A 25,790-nucleotide genomic window follows, 5' to 3' on the forward strand; every position below is an offset into this window, starting at 1 on the left:
GCTTAATTTTTCAATAAATAGTAAATATGTTTCACTCTGAAAACTATGAAATATGATCAATAATTGCTAGGTGTTCTTTTTTTTGCAAAACAAAAACTAGAGTGGTGCAAAAAACTCTAGGACGGACAGACAGAAAGACAAGCAGACACCTGCCATCAGGAAGGAGGGAGAAAGGAAACTGATTATCATTTGTCTGGAGACTACAGTGTGAAAGAAAGAGCAGGAGTTCAGGTGGCACTCATGCGGATACGTTGTAAGATTCAAATCAGGTAGTACCGTATACCAACCCAGATGGCTTTTTAAGCCCAAGGTTAGTTACAGTTTATTAAGAGAGAAAAATTAAACTTTGTACTGTTGCTCAAACGTAAGTCTTTTATAGATATTATTTAGTCTACAATAAGATTTTTTTCATCTTCATTGTTACCTCTTCAATTACCTTATGCAGATGTACACACCCATGTTAACACCTTTCCCCCAAATGATAAGCTTAATGTAACTTTTTAGCAAGTTTGATAATAATTCAAACATGTTAGCTTTCTGCATTATTTCCAACCTATGTCCTAACTTTATCCTCTCCATTTTCTACACCATGCCCACTCAACTGCTTTAGTCTCTAATCCCCCTTTGTCTCCGTCTTGGTCACTTGCAATGGTTCCTATTTTCTCAGGTTTGCTTTTGTTCCTGTGCTACCCTGAATGCTTCTTCACAGCTTCCTCTGTACCCTTTTCCATCACCTTTTCCATCAACACTGGCTCTTCATGCCTCTGCTAGTCTCCTCATTCCCCCCCTCCTCCTTTGCCCCATGTCCTTGAGCCCAGTTGCTTTTCACTCTCTGCTTCCTTTGATCTCTTTTTTTCTGTTCTCTTCACTGACTTGCCTTGGCCTTCCCTGCCTCTTTATTTTAATCAAACACTCTTTTTTTTGCTTTGCTGTTAATCAAAAGGTTGTAATCTCTTTCTCTGATGCTTTTTCTGAACTGAATCTCCTGTAAAGCATCCAGCCTTCAATCTCATACTAATTGAAGGAGATATTATAGCCAATATTACAAATGAAGGAAGTCTTTAAAAAGTAAGATAGGAAAAAGAAAGGTAATTCTTACATGATATTAAGAAAATATCACTTGTGCCTTCGTCAACTGCAGAGATTGTCAACTTCCTTTTTTTCACAGTCCCAAACAGAGACAATGCAAATGCCTATAATAGGAATGTGGCTACTGAGTTTAGGCACTTCAGTAACATTAATGTTTTTATTGGTTTTTGACATTATTAATCATGACATCAACCAAGGTTATCTTCTAAACAGTCAAGATAATCTCCTTTTGATTATACGGATGAAGATGCCAAAGCAAAAATGCTTGTGCATATACACACAGACCATTTCCACCAAAGCTCAGAATAATGGGGACATAGATTACAGCAACAGGAAGAGCACTTAGACTTATATACTGCTCCATAGTGCTTTACAGCCCTCTCTAAGCGTATTGCCCCCCAACAATCTGGGCCCTCATTTAACCGACCTTGGAAGGATGGAACGCTGAGTTGACCTTGAGCCGGTCAGGATTGAACTGCTGGCAGTCGGCAGAGTCAGCCTGCAATACTGCATTCTAACCACTGTGCCACCACGGCTCCTATCACCCACCACAATGATGATGATAGTGAGAGACCAGACTCTCCCTATTTTATCCTGCTCTCATTCCTCCAACAGATCCCAGGCCAGAAAATGGGGAGCATTTGGGGCTCAGTAGTTTCTGTAGTCTCCTGGGGACAGACGAAATCCCATTCTCACTGTCTTGTATTTTCAGGGATTGGAAACCTAGAAGGGAGGCACCTCATCATTTGAAAAGCAGATCCGGCTTCCTTCCTTTAGCTGGAGCTGTTGTTAAAGTGACAGGTGAGAGGGTGACAGAAGAAATGGAGAAAAGTGTTTCCAAGCCCAGAACTTTCATCATATTTGTTTAGGATGCCAAAAACAGCTGATTTTTTAAATTTTGTTTTGTTTCAATGATAATTAAATTTACTGCTGATCTTCCAGCATTAATCACAATCATAGGAATCCTGGACTCTGTATGTAACTTTAATTTGCTTTTATTCAGGGACCTCTATCTACTCTGGCATTTCATTTTCAGTGTAGAGAATTCTCAAGAAGCAGGATCGTGATTCCAGTGCTGAAGATCAGCTTTTCAAGTGCTGCAGTTGTATAATCTACATAGTTGGAATATATCTTTAAATAAATTTATTCCATGACATTTGTTTGCTTAGGCATTCTGTTCCTAATATCCCTAAGTGAAGGACTGATGAATCAGAGATCCCTTTGGGCACTGAACCAACCATCCAGTTGCCCTGAGAGTATCCAGTTATCCTTCGGAGGCAGACACAATGGGCTACACTTTAATTGCTGGGTCATGGGAACTAAAGAAAGGAAGTGGAAGATGGCCAAGGAAAGGAAGATAGCCCCAAGGAAGTCAGTTCTTAACTGTTCCTCTGTCTTACCTCCTTCGCAGGTCTTCGGCCACTGCTGCTCTGCAGCTGAATAAATAGGCTCGGAGGGATTTCAGTTGCTGTCTCAGACGGGCCACACTTGCCAATGGCTCAACGTGTCTGTACAATATAGGATTTTCTCGCTGAATGTCAATCAGGGGCTCTTCATAAATATATTCCAGGAACTCTTTGGCCTGCTTTGATACCTAAAAGGGGGAAATCCATGAAGCTCAGCTTCTAATAAATCTTTAACTGCTCATAGGCAATCAGTACACCTCTCTTTTAGTGACATTATGCTAGTGTTATTTGTGTTATGATAAGACATAATGTAACCTTATTTATTAAAAAAAACACCCAGAAGATGCTATAATGAAACTAAATATAGTCTTAAATATAGATATAAACTAAATATAGATATAAACTAAATTCTGGTGTTAAACATTTCGAAAAAGCAAAATTCAGTTAATGAATGTTCCAGAAGTTATACTACATAGGTATTAAATTAATCTACACTTCCCAGGCTCTGTGGAACTTAATATAAACTCACCGGTAAAGATTAGATATAGCATGTAAGGAGCAAAAAGCTGCTGCCTTATACAGTATTTTCTCTTGCTAGGTTACATCTTGTTTTTACTTAATTAAGTGAAGTTGAAGAATAATACTATCCTCTCTGAATTCCCATTCATTTTCAGAAATAAATTGTGAGGATGGAGGGGATAGTGGGAGAACAGAGAATTCTTCAGCCATAAAACAGAGAATTCTTCAGCCATAAACATATATTTTAAACAACTTCATCTCTGATGAAGGCCATTATTATTTTAGTATTAAGATGAATGCCTACTATCTTGTAAACATAGCTTCACCTGCCCACAAAAGATAATATGCAAAAATGAAGAATAAGGAATGACTCCCTGCATTTCCTTACTTTTAAAAATGAGCTAGGGATTTTCAGTGTTATTCTTAGGCTTGCATTTCAATAACATGGGGAAATAGTCTGATACAATAAAACAGATTTTTTTTCTCTTTTAAACCAAAAGCACTACTGTTTTGTTTCATATTTTAACCCACTGCCTACATTTTCATGATTTTTTACTCCTGTAATCCATAATTGAAGTCTACAATATTTTTCACAACTAGAGGATGGTGAAACTGACCATTCAAACAATAGTTTAGTGAAATACACCATTACAAAACTTGTTATTATTTGCAATAGCAATGAAAATTTAGTGAAATTTGTTACTTTTGATATTTTTGGTTTAAAAATGCTATAAATATTTAAATAATGTATTTATTCTTTTATGTACTACACTTTTATATCACCATATCTAATTCAAAAAGTCAAAACTATAATATAGGAATAATCATAATCATAATCATAATAATAGAGTTGGAAACGACTAGCACGCATATGTGGGGGAACCTTTACCTTTACCTTAATCATACTAAGCTATATTAGGATAAATGCTTGAAAGTTAAGATGACAAAATTATGGTTTGAAGCCAGATTCCGAAACGGAGGCAAATTCTGTATTTGTTAGATTTATATTGTGCCTTTCATTCAGGAACTCAAGGCAACACACATAGTTCTCTCTCCTATTTTTTCCCATAAGAACAATCTGTGAAAGTAGGTTGGGCTTAGAGTGTCTGATTGGCTTAAAGAGTAACAACAGTTCTATGAACCAGAACCAGGATCTCCTGGCTCCTAATCCAACACATTGGCTCTCTTATGCAATTGTTAACAGAAAACTTTTTTCTTATACTTTAGTGGATTAGTGAGGGTTCTGCCCAAACCATTTCTGAAAGCTGTGTTGTTGGCCTGTTCACCTATGCAGAATTGTATTAGCCTTTGCATTTTGCTTCCGCTTTCAACTTGGCTAGATCATCATTAGGATAGAAATGGGAGTTACCTTCAGTCTTCATTAGAATTCACTTGGCACTGGTAAGGTATTGGAAATTAGAAAGAACTGTTTTATTTGCTTTACATGAGGGGAAATGAATGAGACAAACTCCTGTTTCTATCATGCAGTTATATTTCCTCCCTCTTGGACCTTGCAATGTGAGCATCAATAGCTCAACAACTCTTCTACCTCCTTCCAGATGTGATTACAACTGTTAGTAGTCAGGATGCTACTTTTGCAATATTAAACTCAAAGAAATGGTTAAGCTCTCAATTTTAATATTGGCTCCATTTTAACCTGACTCCCTGCATGCCTTTTTATTTGTTGGTATTTTCCCCCTCCCTCTTAAACTATTAATTTTCTTTATTTTCATAGTTTTATATAACATAATAACATGTGGTCACAAAATACTGATTGATTGACAGACATAATGTTTTCCTATTGGGCAACTCTATGTGTGATATTCCACACTATAATCAGGGAGCAAGGACTTGTACTACTGCTAGCATGTATTTATTTTACCTTATATTTTGAAGTGTCCCAGTTATGAACTAGCCGTGCAGGAATTAGAAAGGTATCATCAACGTGACAGAGGTTGCAGTAATACCATCCACTGTAATTGCATACTTTTGCTTTCCCATTGCTTAAGCCAATGCAACGCTGACAACCTTCAAATAGGGGGGAAAAAGATTGGTGTAAAAAGCAGAATTTAGTTACACTGAAAGTAAGTTTCCTTTGCTTTATCATATAATTACAGTATGGAGCTTCAGGTATCATTGGCTTTCACTTATAACCTTCCTGAGTTTTTCCAATTGCTTTCCCCATCTTTTTGCCTTTACACAAACATGCATGGTGAGAATAATTGTGTGTTTTGATTGGCATCCCTAGGACCCGTCCACCTGATATATCTTAATACTTTCCTCTTTAGTTTTGCAGAAGACTTCATGAGAGACAGATGACTCAAGAGATTCCAAAAGGAAGAGCAGGGAGCATTTCTCTCAGAAACTGTTTTCACAACATGTGAAAACTAGAAATTCTGATAACTGAACTGACTTTTAAGAATCAGAGCAATCACAAAAATCCAAGTTCTTTACCAGGTCCAGCAATATTATAAAATGGACTGAATATTTTCCAGGCCCCTGTATCTGTACTGTCAAATGGATCAGGTTTTTAGCATTTTATTATTCATTTTTAAAAACAATTATATTGCCCTGAGATTAATACTATTTATTTTAGTTTCATGTTTTTAACATTTTTTTCTTTTTAAAATTTTATTTAGTACAACAAACTTTAAAGATAGGTGTTTTTCAGCTGTAACCCACAAAAATGATTTTTAAGCTATCTATAGATTTAGAATTTCTTACTCTTTTTGGAAAACAGTGCATCTATCCCTTTTACCAAGTAGAATCACAGTGTCTTTATGTGGTATTTTAATTTTATGCAATTAAGTCCTTCCTCCCAACAGATAGAGAGTAAACAGTTCTTCTATATTACTCTTCTATAATAAACAGTTTCCAAGGAAGAAATGGGTTTATATCCCTTTCTTTCAGAGCATGGATATGTAACTTGTGGCCTTTCAGAAGTTGTTAAGCTGCCTTTCTCAGACTTCTCACTACTGGCTATGCTGGTTAAAGCTGCTGAGAGAAGATGTAGGAAGGTTTTAGGGAGAATTTATAGATCTGTTGAATTTTTGCTTCACCATTTATACAGTAGAAGGCATGTTGGGAAAAAAACTCTCCCTAGCAGAAATGTACCAGGTATAAATTCATCAAGGACTTCTCCTTCAAGCAACCAGCAAAGTTAAATATTTATTAGGATGTATATCTGTCCAAGGCTGATCTGAAGTACTAAGGCAAAGTGTAGGTGCATGAATCTTGATACAAAACTATCACAACAAAACAAAGTCTTTATAGCTAATTAATACTCTAAGTAAATAGAGGTTTAAAGCATCTCATATTATCTTAAATGTGCTTTTGAAGTAGTGAACATAATCACGAAGAATGCACATTGATCAGATTTCCCTTCCTCAAGAAGTCTATATTCTTAATTTTCCAACCTTTTTGCTCAATCTGTTTTCATACAATACTTCTCTATGTTTTTCTCTTGATTTCTACTTCCACTCCATTTCCTTGACAACATATTTTACCTGGGTCATATATCATATCATGCACAAAAGTCTATGTTGCTTAGAGCACTCAAAATGTCAATTTAATAAAAGGAAATGTGTATAAAAAGTTCGTGTTATAAGGCCATTGTAGTGTTTATGTTTTCTTGTGCAACATCCTTTGTACTTTCCTTCAGTTGCGTGGCTGTTGTTTTTTAATAAGGCCTGCTATTTCTACAATCCTTTTACTTCTAGTTATGAATACAGCTGATTCCTTTGATGTTGTGAAGCTCAACCTAATGCATGGTGACAAAATGCATGTCAGTGACAGACAGCAATTAAGTTATTTTCTTCCAATAAGGAAAGAAACATGGAAGCAATGATATAATATAACACTGCATTTTGTTAGACAGGCTGTCTGGGCTTCAGGACTTATAAATGGAGTCCAATTGTTAGGGTTTTTTTCAAACAAACATTTCATTATATTGAAAGAAATATTCTATATTACATCTTCCTCTTGTTACATTCTATATTACAGATTTCTAGAATGGTGAATTGCCTGTTTGAAAAGGAATTTTTGTTTCATCAGTGCTTTATCAAAACAATTATTGATGTTCTATCAGTATTAAACCATCATTGGAATCCTAACATTTGGATCATTCTTGAAACACAGAGAGATATTTTTTGGGTTTGAAAATATAATTCTTATTTTCAATGTTTATTAAAGGGATTAAAAAAGCTTTAAAATATACCCTACGCAGGGATATCACTGTCTAGAAATGAGAAGAAAAAATGTTAATGGAATGGGGTGCTACTAGATTTATGTAGATTTGAAAAATGTATTCCTTACCTCCCCCCCCCCAAAGCACTGAATTTTAAGCACATATGTTGGAACTATTTGCAAGTTATCTCAAAATATTCAGAAATCGATGCTATCGAGTATAATCATATTTAGTTTAAATTATGGTTCTGACTCTCATTAACTGATACCCTTGATAATAAAGGCAAAAAAGCATACATTTTTGACAAAATTACTGTCACATTTACTGTCATCCCACCAAAAAAAGAGTCGGAAACGACTAGCACGCAAGTGCGGGGGAACCTTTACCTTTACTTACCAAAAAAACTGTGTAAGCAATTTTAAAATGTATAAATATATCATTGCCTAAAGTTCCATTTGATTTTGAAAGTTCTCTCATTTTTTCTCGTTTTTAAAAATGCTGAATGTATTTAGCCTACTTCTATAAATCCTTTCAGTAGGAGGGATAAGAATAAAAAATCATTAAAAAGAAAAGGAGGATTAAGTGTTACAATAAAAATATTTTTTAAAAAAAAGTTCACATGGGGATAAATCGGCAGAAATAAAACCATAGAAAATAAAAATAGGCATTGCAGACACCAAAATACAGACTTTGCTGGGGCAATGATGAGTAGGGTACCAAGGTTTTAAAAGTCCAACTTTTTAGTCAAGACCATCTCTGATTACGGGGTGAGAGGCAGTCAGAAGACGACTTGCTATGCTTCCCAATCTTATAAAATCCAAACAGAGCAGTACTGTTTTTGAGGGAGCATCTTATGCCTGGGAGATAGGATAAACCAAAGCTACATCATTAAAAAACAGAAAAACTATTTTCAAAAATTTTTATAGTTTGCAACACGTGCAGTTTTTATAATGTTTTGATTTCAGAAGTCTGCACTTGAACTCATGGGCATTTCTTTCCAAAGGAAGTGGATTTCAGCTTACTACAAAACTCCATACCGTTTGTCATGCCAGGTTTCTTTAATTAGGCAGCAGTTCCAACAAAAGCAAAGTAAATATGACATGCTACACAGATAAGGCATGTCTGCAAGCAGGCCTTCTCTTTTAAAAGTATGTATGTCCATGATCCACGGGTCATCTTTCTAGGCCACGAATTCACGAGCATGAATTATTGGCAGACTGAAGGTTCTCTTGTGGCTTCGTGAGAGAGTTAAGCGAGTAGTTCTGAGAGATACTGCTGCTGCCTTCTGGCTGCTCAAGGACAGCAGTTTGGATGGCTCAGAGCCATCTGTTTTTGCAGCCTTGTGGAAGTCAGAAAATACCACCCAAAACACCACATTAAGAAGAGGGCAGCACAGGGGAGGCCAGCTAGTGCCAGGCAGCTCCGCTTTGTAAGTGAAAAAAGTGGAAAGGATAAGGTCAGATAATTTTATTTTCTAGCACTGATGAATGGGACCATCATATTAGGGAGATTCTCCTTGTCTAAAAGTAGGACTAGAAAGGCTTCCCCCCAAAAAAAAATTGGATAGAAAGTAGGCATGCTGCCCAACTAAGGAGAGGAAAAACCAGGGCTTTTTTTCTCATAGAACGCTCAGAACGGAGTTCCGGCACCTTTTTTGGATGGAACCTTGTAGGGTAGGCAAGGCGGGTTGTATGACAAGTGTGAGTTCCGGCACCTTTTTCTTTTACAAAAAAAGCACTGGGAAAAACTAAAGATCTGTTGCAAAGTTATGTATAGCTGCTGTGAATGTATGCAAACAACTGATTACAGCACATGACTGGCATCCTTGTACCTGATATATGTTCTATTTTATCTGGTCACTGACTGAAATAAACGTTATATTACGAAGTCTGTTGCATTGCTTTCACACCATACTCTGCAACAATTGTTGACAAACCTCTTCCTTACCACACCAGAGACAGTATGGTTATTGCTGACAAAACTGCACTTTGCATTTAGCAAGGTAAACAAACCAAAATCTGTTCTTTGTATGTTTATTAACCTTAAACTCCAAGTCAATACAACCTGAGCAAACCATTACACCAGCTATCTCACAAAGATCAATTTGTGGCAGGAGGAGCCTTCACCTTTGAAACTGTTTTTTTTTATTGCTTTGATTTCAAAGGGTATTAGGAAACCATGAAGCAAAACTCTAAACACAAAAGCACGCATATATACAGCTTATCTTGGAGGCTAGTGGCGCGCTAAAAGTAATATAAGGTGAAGAAGGGCATATTTTAAAACTCATAGTACTATTCTGAAAGGAGAGAGGAAATAAGCAAATGGGTCCCACCCCAGAAGATGTGCCTGAAGTGGAGGAAAACGCTCAGAAGGCAAAAGTGAGGGGGCTGGAATCAGCTGCTCAAATGGTAGGGAACACGGCTGCCTTTTTTTTAAAGTAGCTTCTGATCAACCCAGGGAGATACTGTATTTTTCTTTTTCCTTTTTGTAGCATTGAATTCATAGGGGTTGCACAAGAAATGTTCAAGTGACAGAATCAGCACTGTACAGCCAAAAGAAACGGTTTCACACAATCCCACTTCATTTGCTTTATCTGCTGATTCATTCCAGATGCAGTGGCTTTGAAAAGGGAAATGTCAAATTCATAAAGAAGGAACTCTTCATCCTTACAACCTTTCCCTCCTAAATGGAACCAAGCACTCAAAGCAGCAAGGTGCCTTCAAATTTGGCTGGGAAACTTTTTGAAAGTCCCTAGTAAGCCACTGCTTCTGGCTGGCGGCTGGAAGTGGGGGCTAAACAAGACTCTTCATCTGACTTAGCAAGCCAGGAAAAGAAAACTCCAGTTCATCTTTCTTTTCTTTTGTCATGCAGCCATGCCTACAGTGATAAACAAGCTACCCTGTTCCGTTGACCCTGAAGGCAAAATTGATATGCGTGTGAAATTCTGATATTTTATACATTTCCAGAGACATGGAAATAATAATTGTGATAATAAACCATTTAGTCTTGACATTAGAAGATGAGATGTGAAAAAGATTTCCATCAAATTGTTTCAATGAATAGCACAAATAGGCGATAAAAACTCAAACAGTACCAGTGAAAAGAAATTAAGCATATGAAGTTAACATGCACGGTCTTTCATGTTACTGTAAGAGCCGATGCAAGATGTGGCTAAGGGTGAGAGCTGAGCAGTGATCTCCATTTATTGTGAGCTGGATAACTCACATTGTGAGTCTTTTTGATTACTCACAGAATGCAGTTAGCATGTCCTAGGTCCCTGTAACATGCATTTAATACTAGATTGTCCCTACCAATCCCTTTTTTATTGCTTCATTAGAGCCATTCATTTTTCTTGTTGAGGGATTCCAACTGCCATATATGCAGGGAAACAGGAAGTTTACAAGATACTAAGGGTATCATTTAGCATCCAAACTTTTAAATAATAAGCATACACATATACACACAGCACACAAATTACCGAACTATATTTTCATAGGATGAAGCTGCAAGAAGCAAAACCAATAAGAAGGGTGGGAACCAGGCTTCCTTTATATGTTAAACAAGCACAAAGTATAATGGAGCCTATGCTAAGGACATTTCTTTTCCAATGAAATCCAACACACACTGATGTAAATATAAGTTTCCTGAAGTTATCAGATTTTACTTCTGAGGGAGCAAACACAGACAATACTCTCAAGATGTACTCTTATGAAGGCAAACCAAAGAATAAATGCCCAACCTTTTGGGCACCTGGGACCGGTTCTGTGGAGAGAGGTTTTTTTCATGGCCCGGAGGGAGTGTGGTTTTGCGTGCTGCCTGCATCCTGCGGATGGGGCTTCACTTGTTTGCATGGACTTGTTTCTGGCATGCCGTGGATTGGTGCCGGTCCATGGACCGCGGGTTGGTGACTCCTGCCATAGACCACAAATCCTTGAAGCATCATGATTATCACAATGATTCTAGGTTTGCTATACCATTCAGAATAGCTTCAGGTCTTCCAGAATTGGTTGCCTACATTCCCTAATTGGAAGGAAATATTTTGAAAACTGAAAACTAGTTATAGGATGGCAGGAAAGCAAAATGGCACCTACGTTATTTAACTGGCATAAAAATTTGAAACTGAAGTGTCACCGAACTTGCCTAACCAGGAAGAATAGTCCATTTAATATATATAACCCTGACAGTAATAACCACATGGGACATGAGTTTAAAGTTTTACGTCATCTGAATCTGACTTAAGTTTCTTGCAGACTGAAAACTAGCACAGCAGTGGAAGATATTATTCTTTGGAGTGGGGGTAATAATTAGTTGCAAACTCCAGTGAACTCCTATATTTATGAAGAAATAAGCCTTGCTGACTTAGTTTTATAGAGATGTATTCAGAGTTATAACCTTAATAAAGCTTCTTTATTCTCAGGGCCAGGGAAGTAAAACTATTTGGGGTCAGGTATGTACCAGTCCATTTTGTGAAATGTTCTTCTGACCTTACTATACGCTTGGTTAGAAAATGCTAGCTAGTAGCCAAGACAAGCTTGTCTTAAGCAATATTCTTTTTCATTCACTCTTTAAAGTCAACTGTTTGTCTGGAAGCTTTTGCTGAAAATGCATTTAAAGGAAAGTATAGCAAGACAAAAAACCACAGAGAGCAATTTAAACAGAAACAAATCCCTATTACCACCATTTGGATTCAAGGAAAAACAAACAAAAAAAAAATGGGAAAAGGAAAAACCTTGTCTCCAACAAATCCGTCCAACAAACCTCTCTATCAGTGGGTCATTGTCAATCAATTAGACAAGGCTGTGGGGATCTACAGCTTGGGGGGAACTGGAGGGACAGTGGGCCACTCTGTTGCATTGCTATTTAATCACTTTTACTAAATAAATAGAGCAGCCCTAAGGTGCTGTCATGTCAAGGGAATTCACAACAAAAAGGAAAAAAAACACCTTGATTTTTCTATTCACCATTACTTTTCTCCTCCCATGAAGAACAAGAGAGGGTTATTACTGTAGCCTTAAGTCTCATCTTTGTGCAGCTAAGTCTTTGATTCTTACTGGACCCTGCCACTTTCTGGCGCTAATTTGTCAGGCTGAACAAAGAAGGGATTTGTACCTCCTGTAAAGTCTCAATTAGGAAAGGCTTCTGCTGTATTATGTACCATTCAGACAGGACACAATGATGGTAATTACAGGAATTTGCACTAAATGGCTTTTTATCTACACAAAGCTTACTCCACTTTTGCAGCTGTGGGGGTGGGGTGGGATGGGTAAGGGTATGGGGGGGGGGTGGAAGAGGAATTGGTGTGCCTAATGCCTACAAGATGCAATTACCGGTAGCAATCCTGGTAGGTTAAACAGTCACCCTATGAGGACAAGACAGACAAAATACTTCTAAATGGGAAAAGGCCAATGAAGACATTTTGCAATCACTATTGACAGTCTCCTTTCCCTTGGCTGGTTATTTTTACACTGAAAATAATTTAATGTAGTGCTTAATAATAACTACACTGTATTAATTATATTAAATTATTTTGGGGATTATACAGCTCTTTATATGGGGCCAAGATAATGTTAGAATCCCACCTTAAGCTCCTGGATACATATGGAATTTTGTTAGCCAGTTATGTCTGTTAAAGTATATGTATGGGTGTTTATGTGCTACAAGGATACAACCAGTTATAAGGCATTAATTTACCAGATTGTCATTGTCATCCCCTCTAGCTTTCCCACTGAATAACACTACCTATATCCTTGGCTTACTCTTCCTTTTCATCAAAACAAAGGAGTAAAATCCCAATTAAAATAATAGGCTGCAACCATCCATCATTATTTAAAAGGAAATTTATGGAATACAGTTGAGGTTCAGAGATATTCTTGAAAACAAATATGATGCTGGAATTTGCACTTGCTTTGCAGCATATTAGATCCTGTTATTATTTAAAGATTTTTTTAAAAAAAATAAATGCAGAAAATAGGGCAAGGCAATAGTTGCCAAGAATAGTGTCTGCGGTCACTCATATATGCAGGTACCTCCCAGTGTAGATTTTTTAAAAATCCAATTAACCTATATTTGGTGCATCCTCATCAGATTGTTGGGGGCAATTAAGCTGACTTTGTAATAATGCCGCTTGGGGGATGTGTGAAAGCCCTAACAAGCAGGCATATACATAGAATGAAGGCTACTGCTAAGCTTGTAAGCCGCCCTGAGTCTTCGGAGAAGGGCGGGATATAAATGGAAATAAAATAAAATAAATAAATAAAACAAAAATAGTATTATGGAGCAGGTCCATGCATTTGTTAAAGGAATTTTTTGCATTTACAGAGTTATCTTTCAGCTAAATTACCTCTGGGAATTGTAAGCACATAATGGCAGCATGGTGTTCTGAACAAAAAATGGAGTCTAAGGAACTAATGTAAAATACTTGCTCATCAAAAAGGTTTACTTATTTGTCCTAGGCCAGGGGTCCCCAACCCCTGGCTGTGGCCCACTACTGAGCTGTGGCCTATTATGAACCAGGCCATGTGAGTGGCAGGCTGGCGCGTGTGCACATGCGTGAGCAGCTCAACTTGCGCAAATTGAGCTGTGTGAGCATGCGTGTGCGCCAGCCTGCCCCTTATGCAGCCCAGTTCCCCTCTCCCCCCCAGCTGGACTGCCAAGCCACATAAGTTGGGGACTGCTATCCCAGGCTACACACTGTATCTTAGACCTTACCTTTACCAACACTGTACTAATTGTAAGCTGGTGTTGGAGAATTTATATTTGCTACGGATGAGAATGGTTTCAAAACAAAACAGAATCCTCATCTGACATTAACAGTATAATCTATTTCTTAGTACACACTTGTCAACATCATTGCCCAGGGGTTTTCCAAAAGGGCTGTATGTCACAGCTAAGACTTTTTTAGCTATTTGTCAAAACCAATCACAGACAACTTCTCTATTATTTACATTTTTTTTCATGGAGGTTGCACACGTTCATAATTTTAGAAGGTTGCACTACAGTACTGCATACAATTTTTCACAGCTGCAAAGTGGTTCATATAGCCTCTGTGATCAACACTTACAAATTTTAAATTCAGATGTGTCAGAAGGATAAATTCTCCAAGAATAAATTTGCAGACAAGAAATGTGGCCATTATTTTCAACTAAAGAAATATAATCTAATTAAAAGTAAATCAAATGTCTGAAAGCCCTGGATTTCAAAAAGTGGCAAAAAAACTCAATGTTTTAAGGGTCTTCTAGAAATCCCAAAAGTGCTTTTACAAAAGGCAAATGGACTTTATTTTTCCTTGAAGACATTTCACTTCTCATCCAAGAAGCTTCTTGACTGAATGGTGGAAATGGAAGGATTCATAATGTGTTTCCCTGAAAACAAGACTGAGTCTTATATTAAGTTTTGCTCCAAATGACGCTTTATTTTATTTTATTTCATTTCATTTTATTTTATTTTCCGGTTAGTCTTATTTTCGGGGAAACACGGTACTAAATTTATTTATTTATTTATTTATAATGAGACTTGTATGCCGCCCTATCTCCTGAAGGACTCAGGGCGGCTAACAACAATAAAATACAATAAATACAAATATTAAAAAGAATTAAATTATATCGTAGTCCCACTAAAACCAATAAAAACATTTAAAATCATAATTAAAACCCCATTATCATCAGTCCAGGTCGGCCTGTTGGAAAAGGTATGTCTTTAGGTCGCGACGAAAGGACCGGAGATCTGGGGCCATCCGAAGTTCTCGGGGGAGCTGATTCCACAAAGTAGGTGCCCCAACAGAGAAGGCCCTCCCCCTGGGGGTCACCAGCCGACATTGTCTGGCCGACGGCACCCTGAGGAGGCCCTCTCTGTGCAAGCGCACAGGGCGATGGGAAATCGTTCCTGGCAGCAGACGGTCCTGCAAATATTCCGGGCCTAGGCCATGTAGGGTTTTATAGGTAAGGACCAGCACCTTGATTGTCAGCATCCATCTGGCTGACAATCTTAACTGGGGCTTATTTTTGGGGTGGGGCTTTTATTATGACCATCCTGAAAATCATGCTATGCCTTATTTTCTGGTTGGGTCTTATTTTCAGGGAAACACGGTATTCCTTGCAGTCATTTGGTCTTTAGCACTCTGAAGGTCAGTCATTAGCTCTCTGAGAGTAGTTGAGGCCAGTTAGGGTTTTATTTGTGCCCTCTGGGTCACCTGAATCAAAGTGCAAATGGATGTGAAACGTTCTTGGAACTGCTAGAAAGGACTATGTTGTAAACAGAAGACAGGTGGTGTCTATCCCTCCCCCTCTATTGAGAGAGGACTGTTTAATTTTAACATAAATGGCGTCTTTTAGCCCTCTTTCAAACCAGAATGCTAATAAGAGATGGGGCTAACCTCACCTCAGGAGAATGATGCTCCAGAGCAAAGAGGCCATAGCAGAAAAGGAAGGCTGCCTGCGTTCTGCCAAATGGAGCTCTTTTTGGGAATGGAACCTGTAGCATACTCTTCCCGCCTGACCTGGTGGGATGGGTAGATGTATCTGGGAAGAGGCCATCCCTCGAAAAACCTGTTCCCACGCTATGTAGGGCTTTAAACATCAAGATGAGGACCTTGAATTGCACCTGGAAGCAAACTGCTTGCAGAAAGAGGCGTAATGTAGTCAACAGAGAGACTGGCCCAACCAGGGGGAAGATTGCGATTCAATGCTAGGCAATTGTCGCACATTTATAACAATTGCAGCATCGTCTATTAACGTGATTGCCATTTGCAATCTTCCAAAAAACAATGTCAATGGGAAAGGTGAGAATCTCCGCTCTTGTGTTCTAGTCCAAGGATCCCCAGCCCCAGGGGACTGGGCGCCGGGAGCAGCGGGTGAACACAGGCAGCTCCATTTGGATGAGTAGCGGGTACTGGCACGCATGCACGAGGTTCCATTTGTGTGAGTAGTGAGCGGAAATGGAGCTGTGTGCGCTTGCCTGCCGCTCATGTGGAACCATTTCCTCTCCATCCTCTCCCCCACTCCCCCCAGCCTGTAAAAAAACTAACAGAAAGAGGACAACAGAACTTCCACTCATTTATGTGTCTAGCTTTACAGACTGTTTTTCTTTAATTTGAAGAAATTTTCTATTAGTATTAGCAGTAATCTATTACCGTATTTTTCTGTGTGTAAGACGCTATTTTTTCCTGCAAACACCCTGTTCAAAAATCAGACGGGTCTTATACAACTGCAGCGTCTTATACACGAAAAAATAATGGTAACCTCCGCAGCCCAGGGCATGCCTGAGTGGGTGCTTTACATGCCGCTGCCATGCCGCCTGGTGGAGGTGTCAAGCCTTTGTGGGCTTGCCACTAACGGGAGTGGGGAGGGGGCAAGACTGTTGGCGGGCCGAACCTCTGGATCTGCTGGCTCAGCTATTCGGTGCTCCGCCCAACAGCTGATCAGCACAGAGACACTCGCATGCCAGAGTGTCTTATACAAGGGTGCCTCTTATAGATGGAAAAATACAGTATTTTACTTTCAACTGATTTGATTCATAAAAAGTTGCAAGGGCAAAGAAAAGTTTTATTCAAATAATTCATTGTAACTGAATGTCGGCTGACTCTGTGCGTACTAAATACACTGAAAAATCTGTAAAATCAAAGTACAACAAATTTGGCAAAATGTTATATATAAGAACATAGACATCTACCTTTCCTTCTATAAAAGCTATTCATGAACCAGATGGGCACAATATCATACTTGGGCTGGGAAAATCTGGTTGACTACTTACATGAAATACAAAGGCTACTTACTTTTGCTACCATCTTGTGGCCATCCAGATTCTTGTGATGGGATGAAGGTACATTGCAGACCCTACCAGTTAAAGAACCCTGACTGGCCAGGCCTAGGAAAAGAGCCTTCTCTCTCTCTGTTGTTCCTGCCCTGTGGAATACTCTCCCCCAAGAGGGGAGGCGGGCCCTGACTCTCCTGGCCTTCGGAAAAGGAGTTAAAACATAGCTCTGTGAAGCCTAAAAGAGCAGGCGATCGATCGTGGGACCGCTTGGTGCTCCCTTCACCTTTTAAAATTAATTTTAACAGGGTTTTATTATTCTCGCCTCCTTTTGAAATTTTAGTTGTAATATTTCAATTTTATTTACTGTTTTTTATATTTTTATGTTTTTTTAATTTATTTTATTTTAATCCCATTTATATCCCGCCCTTCTCCGAAGACTCAGGGCGGCTTACAATCTAAGCACAAATCAAATGTGCTTAGCAACAGCCTTCATTCTATGTATATGCCTGCTTATTAGGGCTTTCGCCCCCCCCCCCCCGAAGCACCATTATTACAAAGTCAGCTTATTGCCCCCAACAATCTGGGTCCTCATTTTACCTACCTCGGAAGGATGGAAGGCTGAGTCAACCTTGAGCCTGGTGGGACTTGAACCTGCACTAATTGCAGGCAGCTGGTGTTACTTAAGGAGGCATTAGCCCACTGCTCCACCAAGGCTCTTTTATAGCACACTGCTCAAGAGTCCCTTTTTGAGGAAGATGGGATGTTCAGAAATGTGAAAAATAAATAAATAATTTTTCATTGAAATTCTGTGATTATTGCTTTACTTTTTTTGTTTCTAGTTTTTTTTTGTATTTAGAAATCTGAGTTGCTGACTTTTCAATGCACTAGATGACACAGCTGCATAGCTGCCCTTTGTACTTCATAACAAGCACAATTCTTGATTTTGACCAGATAAAACAAAACATTTTCTTTCTAATAGCTAAAGAGAAAATTTTAAGAACTCCCAGCTGCATTGGCCAGGGTGTATCAGCAAATTCAGACTGACTGGTGGCAATCTACCACAATTAATATATATTAGTCCAGGGCTTTTCAACCTTTTCACCCACTGTACCACTTTTAGGATAAGGCACTCTCCGAGTACCACCAGTCGCCCAGCAAGGTGTCAAAAAAGGAAAAAAATGATAAAGTACAGGTAGTCGACTTACAACAATTCGCTTAGTGACTGTTCGAAGTTATGATGGCACTGAAAAAAGTGACATGACCATTTTTCACACTTATGACTGTTGCAGCATCCCCAGCGTCATGTGATTTACATTCGGATGCTTGGCAACCGATTCATACTTATGACGGTCAGTATCCCAGAGTCACGTGATCACTTTTTGCAACTTTTTGACAAGTGAAGTCAATGGCCGGGGGGAGGGGCAGCTCATCACTCAGGTTGCAGGGTGCCTGTGTGGGGGGAATCCATGGGTCTCTGGTGGATGGGGGTGGGACTGGGGTGGGTGCCCTCCCTCCCTCTCTCTCTCCCATTGCCCCTTCCTTCTTTCATTCTTCCTTACCTCCTTCTTTGTCCCTTCCTCCTTCCCTTCCTCCCTTCCATTGTCCCTCCCTCAGGTTGCAGGGTGCCTGTGGGTTTGTGTGTGTGGAATCCATGAGTCTCTAGTGGAGGGGGGTGAGACTGGGGTAGGTGCCCTCCTTCCCTCCCTCTATCCTATTGTCCTTCTTTCCTTCCTTCTTTACCTCCTTCTTTGTCCCTTCCTTCCTCCCCTCCCCTCTCTCCTTCCCTTCCTTCCCTCCCATCTCTCCCTCCCTCCCTTCCCTCCTCTCTCCCTTCCCTCCCTTCCTTCTCTGGGAGCTTGAGGTTGCTTCTTAAGTGAGGCCAGTTAATGCTTACTGAAACCGAGCGAGGGAGATTGCCAGGAGCGCGAATCGGAGCGTGTTGACAAACGCCGATCTCACTCTCCTGTGCATCCCAATTGTTTGCCTTGCTGCAAACCTCTTGGTTTCAGCTTGCTTTCTGTTGCAGAAAGCAAGCTGAAACAAAGCGAGGGAGATTGCCAGGAGCACGAATCGGCGCGTGCTGAGAAATGCCGATCTCGAGCTCCTGGCAATCTCCCTCGCTTTTCACTTGCGGAGGTCGGGGCCGGCCATATGGAGTCGCCAGAGTTCCCGGCAGGTCAGCACGACACTGTGCGCCTGGGAGGCTGCGTACAGGGCCGCTGATCAGCTGACGACTCCGTACAGCCAGCTCCGGTCAGCGGAGGTCGGGGCCAGCTGTACGGAGTCACCAAGTGTGTGTGTGTGGGGGGGGAAGGAATCAGGCAGGCGCGGTTTTCCCTCAATACCCACATTCTGATGGCTTTGCCTGCCCTGACGCGCATCAGGAAAAAAAACGTGGGCCTCAATTCCCACCTGCTGCTGTGGGATGAGTCCTCGGGGAGGGCACGTACTGTCTGGCCACTTTGCTTTCCCCTCCCTAAAGCCAGGCATTTCGGGAAGAGGAGAGGGGGAAAACTCTCGAGCCCCGGGAGGAAGGCAATGTGAGGGCCGTGAGGGGTATCGCAAGCTCGCAAGGGAGGGGAGGAAAAGAAGATGGCCACCTACCTGCCGAGGGAGTGGATGTCTCTGTCCCCTTCAGACTCGTGCTTGCATCTGGGGGAAGGATGACACAGTTGCTGCACAATTGAGTCCCAGGGGAGGGCGGGGCCTCGCTCTGCGCCTGCACTCTTCGCGCGCCCTGGTAGGTTCCCGCAGGCTGCTGGCAAGCAGCATGTTTTCCGGCAGCAAGTGAGCTGGGAAGGAGTGGGGGGAGGGGAGGCGGGGGGGAGGAAGGCGATGCCACGTACCACCACGATGCCGCGTACCAAAACCCTGTATTAGGGAACCCTTGGAAGACGTGCCTGTGGAGTTTCAAATTATCCCAACTCTCGGTTTGCAAACAGAATAACAACCAAGTTATGTGCTACACCAAAAATACCAAACTGAGACACTCTTATGCCGTGTAAAGATATATTAGTGAAGTGATTTGGGAACGACAAAACATCTTCTTTTATATTACTTACCTGCACACTTGAAACTCTGAGCAGTCAGGCCTCTTTCCAAGGACAAGGTAGTTAAAATGCTCAAAAAACTGGTGGTGACAGACTGGCGCTTGGTCTTCCTATGTTCTTTTCCACAAGATAAGCCTTGGACTTTGTTTCTAAGTGTCACCTGCAGGTTTTGCCCTAAACTTGCTGCTCTGGTTGCAGCCTTCAAAGCCTCCATCCATTCCTGAGCTCTTTGAAGGGTTTCTGCACGGAGACGAAGCACATCTTGAGGAAAGATCACCTGAAAGCAAGAGTCACAATCATCCAGAATATCAGTTTGAACAGAGACGCATGCCTCCATATTGTAGCTCCACAGAGGGTCCTCATCAAGCCCACCGATCTGAAAAGCCACGAGAAGAGACCCACTGAGTACAAAATGGAATGCTTTCCAGTTATTCTGGAGAGTCAGCCTGTAAAGAATCCCTGACTTGACAATGCTTTGGTAATCCTTGATGTTTGGGGTCAAAGATGACAACTGGAAAAATTCTGCAGGTTCCTTCCGTAAGCCATGGTTTTGAATGAGGCTGCTCTCAGCATTATCCAACTTCCATGAGTTCACCAAGTCTCCTTTTGGCCTCAGAAACGATGGAAGTGAAGAGTGAACAGCTTGCCGAAGCTTTTGCCCCCAGTCCAAAGCTTCCCAAGGCGATTCTGCTTTGAGTTGCAGGTGCAAATTATTGAACAAGACTGCATCAACTACACTGGTTTCCACATTGATGCTTTGGAAGTGCAAAAGCAGATAAACTGTTGGAAGGTTCCGGTTGCCGCTTTTGTCAAGTTCATACAGACAAAGTTCATATGGAGAGAGTTCTGCGTAAAAAGCCTGCCAATAACTGCCACGGTTGTTCTTAATTTCTACATACCCTTTCTTCAAGATATTTGAATATGTAGGCTCGTGTTCTAGAAAAGAGTTTGAACAAAGGTAAATTATAAATGCTTTAAAACATCTCTATAATGCTTAAGTTGACCAGTAAAAGTTGTTCATTATTGGCTAAGGAAATCACAGTGGCTGGGAATCTTTTATCAACTGAGGTTGGTTAGGTTCACTACAGCAGGGCTTTTCAACCTTTTCACCCATTGTACCACTTTTAGGATATGGCAACATCCGAGTACCACCAGTCGCCTAGCAAGGTGTCAAAAACTTGACCCCCCCCCCAAAAAAAAAGGAAAAAAAGGAAAAAAGTGATAAAGTACAGGTAGTCCTTGACTTGCAACAGTTTGCTTAAGTGACTGTTCAAAGTTACAACAGCACTGAAAAAAGTGACTTATGACCATTTTTCACACTTATGACCGTTTCAGGGTCATGTGATTTACATTCAGATGCTTGGCAACTGATTCATATTTATGATGGCTGCAGTGCCTCCAGGTCACGTGCAACCTTTTGACAAGCAAAGTCAATGGGGAAACCAGATTCATTTAACAACCTTTTATATCAGGGGTGTCAAAATCAAGTTCATTGAGGGTCGCATTAGCATTGTGGTTACCGTGTGTGGGGGGGTCCTTCCTTCCTTTTTCCCTCCCTCCCTGTCTCCCTCTTTCTCATTCCCATCTCCTTCCTTCCTTCCGGCGCTGATCCTGGCACTTCTGCTGAGCCCTGACAGCTGATCTATGCTTCTGCAGGGCTGTCAGGGCTCAGCAGAAGCACCAGGATCGGCACCAGGCTCCAGCTGATCAGCGCTTCTTCGGGGCTCAGTGAAAGTACTAGGATCCGCACCTGGCTCAAGCTGATCAGCATTTCTGGAGGGCTGAGCAGAAGCACCGATCAGCTGTAGCTGCACACACTGATCCTGGGGCTTCTGCCGAGCCCCCGTACCCCTGCAGAAGCGCATGCTGATTCTGGGGCTCCTGCCCAGCTTGCTCGCTTGCCCTTCTGAAAACACGCTGCTTACTCACTAGCACTTACCCTGAAAACATGCCACTTGCTTGCTTGCCCTTCCAAATACACTCCGCTCACTCGCTCGCCCTTCCGAAAACATGCCGTTCGCTCACCCTTCCCCTGAAAACATGCCGCTCGCTCACGCACCCTTCGCCCGAAAACACGCCACTCGCTAAATAGGCCGCTCGCTCACGCACCCTTTGCCCGAAAACAGGCTATGCTAAACAGGCCTTTTGCTGACGCACCCTTTGCCTGAAAACACGCCGCTCACTAAACAGGCCGCTCGCTCACGCACCCTTCGCCCAAAAACACGCCACTCGCTAAATAGGCTGCTCGCTCACGCACCCTTTGCCTGAAAACAGTCCGTGCTAAACAGGCCGCTCGTTCACGCACCCTTCGCCCGAAAACAGGCTGCTCAGTATCAGACCGCTTGCTCATAGACCCCAGAAAACAGGCCGCTCACGAAACAGGCCGCTTGCTCACTCACCCTTCCTCCAAAAACAGGCCACTTGCTCTGTCTCTCCTCACTGCTTAGGTAAGAAAAGCCTCTTCTCGCTCTTTCTCTCCCTCTCTCGCCAAAACCTGCCCTTTATTCTTCTCTTCTCTCCGCCCTCCTCCTCCTTTTCTCTTCTGGGTGCGTTGGCAGCTCCAATTACTATGTCGCCACATGCACCGATCCTGGGGCTTCTGCCAAGCTTTGCAACTCCAGCTGATCTCCTCCAAGTCTGTTCAGTGCCACTTTAGCTGGTTCCCTCCCCCACTACACTTGGCTAGGGGTCGCATATCACCTGGCAGGTGCTAAAGTACCACTGGTGGTACGCGTACCACCAGTTGAAAAGCCCTGATTTAGAGGTCCAAACTTACACCTTGATAACATTTTACTTGAATTACAGGTAGCTGCTCTTACAAAGGATCTTGAAACAACTGATCCAAAATAGGCAGCCAGGTATGTTAATGGGAGCTGGCAGAAATGATCATATTATGCCTATTCTTTGCCATCTGCTCTAGCTTGCAGGCTATTACTGGAACTAATTCAAAATACTATTAAAATGGCTCGGAACATGATTTGTATGACTTCCTTCTCCCATAAGTACCTTTAAGATCATCTTCAGAGCCACTTCTCAAACTACCTCTCTCACTCGTTCTTCCATAAGAGTATTGTTACTGTGTGTATATATACACACATATAAACACACAAAATTAAAAAAATACTCTAAATTGTCCAAGGAACATGTTTAGTGTTCATGTTTAATGCAAACATGTTTCTACAATCATTGGGCAAAAGGATATTTGTTATTCTTCTAATATTTTCATTTATTCTCACATTTGTAAAAGTTCAATAGGAAGATGAACCTCTTTTTCACTGTGAATTACACCTCATACCGTGTATATTAAAATTATTTACATTTAAGCTATGATCATTTTTTTACTACTGTAAACTCCATAATCCTAAGGGACATTTGCTAAACAGTAAGCACCACTGATCACCATAGGATTTAGTAAACATGTACAGGACTGCTTGATATTCTTTCTGGAAGAGCATTTTCTGGAAATTGTTTTTAAAAATGGCAAATGCCTGGCAGTGCTGTATCTTATGTGGGGATGCAAAATATGTTGGGAAATGTCTTAATTGGTACTATGTGAGAGAAGAGTACAGGTGGTCCTGGGCTGGTGGCATAGGACAACAAGGATGATCAGAGGACTAGAAACTAGCCCTATGTAAGAGTTGGTAATTTTAGCTTTCAGAGAAGCATGGGTATAGGAGGGGGGAATATAATGGCATTCTTTAACTGAAATGTCACACAGACGAAAGCCAACACCTCTTAGGCAATAAGGTATTTAAGTCATACGAAGGCAGATTTTGACCAATAGAAAAGAAAAATTCCAAACTGTAACAGCAGCCATTTGATGGTGGAACCAAACTGTTGAGCTCCCCTTTACTGTGCTATGTGCCCAAAAGAGACTAAAAGCCATCTAAATAATAATAATAATAATAATAATAATAATAATAATAATAATAATAATAATAATAATAATAATTTGGAAGGGACCTTGGAGGTCATCTAGTCCAACCCCCTGCTAAGGCAAAAAACCCTATACCATTTCAGGCAAATGGCTGTCCAGTCTCTTCTTAAAAACCTCCAGTGTTGGAGTATTCACCACCTCTGGAGGCAGGTTGTTCCACTGGTTAATTGTTCTAACTGTCAGGAAGTTTCTCCTTAGTTCTAGGTTGCTTCTCTCCTTGACTAGTTTCCATCCGTTGCTTCTTGTCCTGCCTTCGGGCGCTTTGGAGAATAGCTTGACTCCCTCTTCTTTGTGGCAGCCCCTGAGATATTGGAACACTGCTATCATGTCACCCCTCACCCTTCTCTTCATTAAACTAGACATACCCAATTCCAGCAACCGTTCCCTGTATGTTTTAGCCTCCAGTCCCCCAATCATCTTTGTTGCTCTTCTCTGTATCCTTTCTAGTCTCGACATCTTTTTTACATCGTGGTGACCAAAACTGGATGCAGTATTCCAGGTGTGGCCTTACCAAGGCATTGTAAAGTGGTATTAGTACTTCACGTGATCTTGATTCTATCCCTCTGTTAATGCAGCCTAGCACTGTGTTGGCTTTTTTGGCAGCTGCAGCACACTGCTGGCTCATATTGAAGTGATTGTCTACTAGGACTCTGAGATCCCTCTCACAGTTACTACTATTGAGCAAGGTACCACCTATACTATACCTGTGAATTAGATTTTTCCTTCCTAAATGTAGAACCTTACTTTTTTCACCATTGAATTTCATTTTGTTAGATAGCGCCCAGTGTTCGAGTCTGTCCAGATCCTCCTGTATTTTAAGTCTATCTTCTGGAGTATTGGCTATTCCTGCCAGCTTGGTGTCGTCTGCAAATTTTATGAGTTCCCCATCTATCCCCTCATCCAAATCGTTAATGAAGATATTGAAGAGCACTGGGCCCGGAACAGAGCCCTGGGGCACCCCACTACACACTTCCTTCCATGTAGAAGGAAGCTTCCATCTGCCTGGAAAGCTTTTATTTAGATTTTTGAACAGAATGGTGCAGGCTGGGAAATTCTAGGAGCTGAGGTCCACACAACGTAAAGATGCTGAGGTTGAGAAACACTGGCCTAATTGGTACCATCCAGCTGTAGAATTTAATGAACCTCCTCCAGTTTTCAGAAATATTTTTAATGATGTGTCTGCATTTTCCATTTGTGCATTTTACCCCAACCTCAGCCACTGTATCTGATATAACTATTCCAATACACGGTACCATATGTTTCTCCTATCACACTGAACTAAAGCAAGTAATAGAAGACTGCTCTGCCAACATGTATTTTATCCTCCCTGAAAAAAACCCTAAAAAGAGAGGTTTTATTTAACTTGCAGGCAACAAAGAAACTAAATTCAATTTGAATTTGAAGGAAAGAGTTGTCGATGAGACAAAAGGATACAGTATGAGTAGAAGCCAATTTTATTTGCCTTCCATCTCTGGTTCTAGGATTTATTAGAATTTCTGTGTTAACTCAGAACTCATTAATTCTTTGAGCCTCCCCCCCCACGCCTTTGTAGTGTAGATAATGGGCACACATTCTACTGGCATCTTCCTTTTCTGTTAACCCAGAAAGAGAAGCCGCATGGCTACTGCAGATCCAACTAGAACTCCCATCGGTTGTTCTAATTTCTAGCAAGCACAAAAGACACTTCAGGTTCTGCTAGTTTTCATGCCACGTCCATCCCTGTTTTCCTCTCCTTGCTTGCCTTAAACTGTCTCAGAGATTTGCTCGTCTTTTGTTAAGCAAGACAAAAGCTCTCTCTCCTCCCATCCGCACCTCCCCACTCCCCCCCCCATCTTCTACAGCCAGTCATTCTT

The 25,790-nt window shown here is 41.0% G+C and overlaps 1 protein-coding gene across 3 annotated transcripts in view; it reads right to left on the minus strand.

The window, feature by feature from the left end:
- Positions 1-25,790, minus strand: part of PLEKHM3 (pleckstrin homology domain containing M3) — a 71,718-nt gene that overhangs the window by 34,145 nt on the left and 11,783 nt on the right. For all 3 annotated transcript variants that reach the window (XM_081313395.1, XM_081313396.1, XM_081313397.1), the window contains 3 exons: positions 20,013-20,936; positions 4,897-5,042; positions 2,490-2,683 (listed from right to left, as the gene is read on the minus strand). In XM_081313395.1, coding sequence (XP_081169521.1) covers positions 2,490-2,683; positions 4,897-5,042; positions 20,013-20,936 — 1,264 coding nt within the window. The remainder of the gene's footprint in view (positions 1-2,489; positions 2,684-4,896; positions 5,043-20,012; positions 20,937-25,790) is intronic.

Source organism: Vipera berus (assembly GCF_964194415.1).
Source record: "Vipera berus genome assembly, chromosome: 1".
In the NCBI taxonomy this organism is placed as follows: domain Eukaryota; kingdom Metazoa; phylum Chordata; class Lepidosauria; order Squamata; family Viperidae; genus Vipera; species Vipera berus.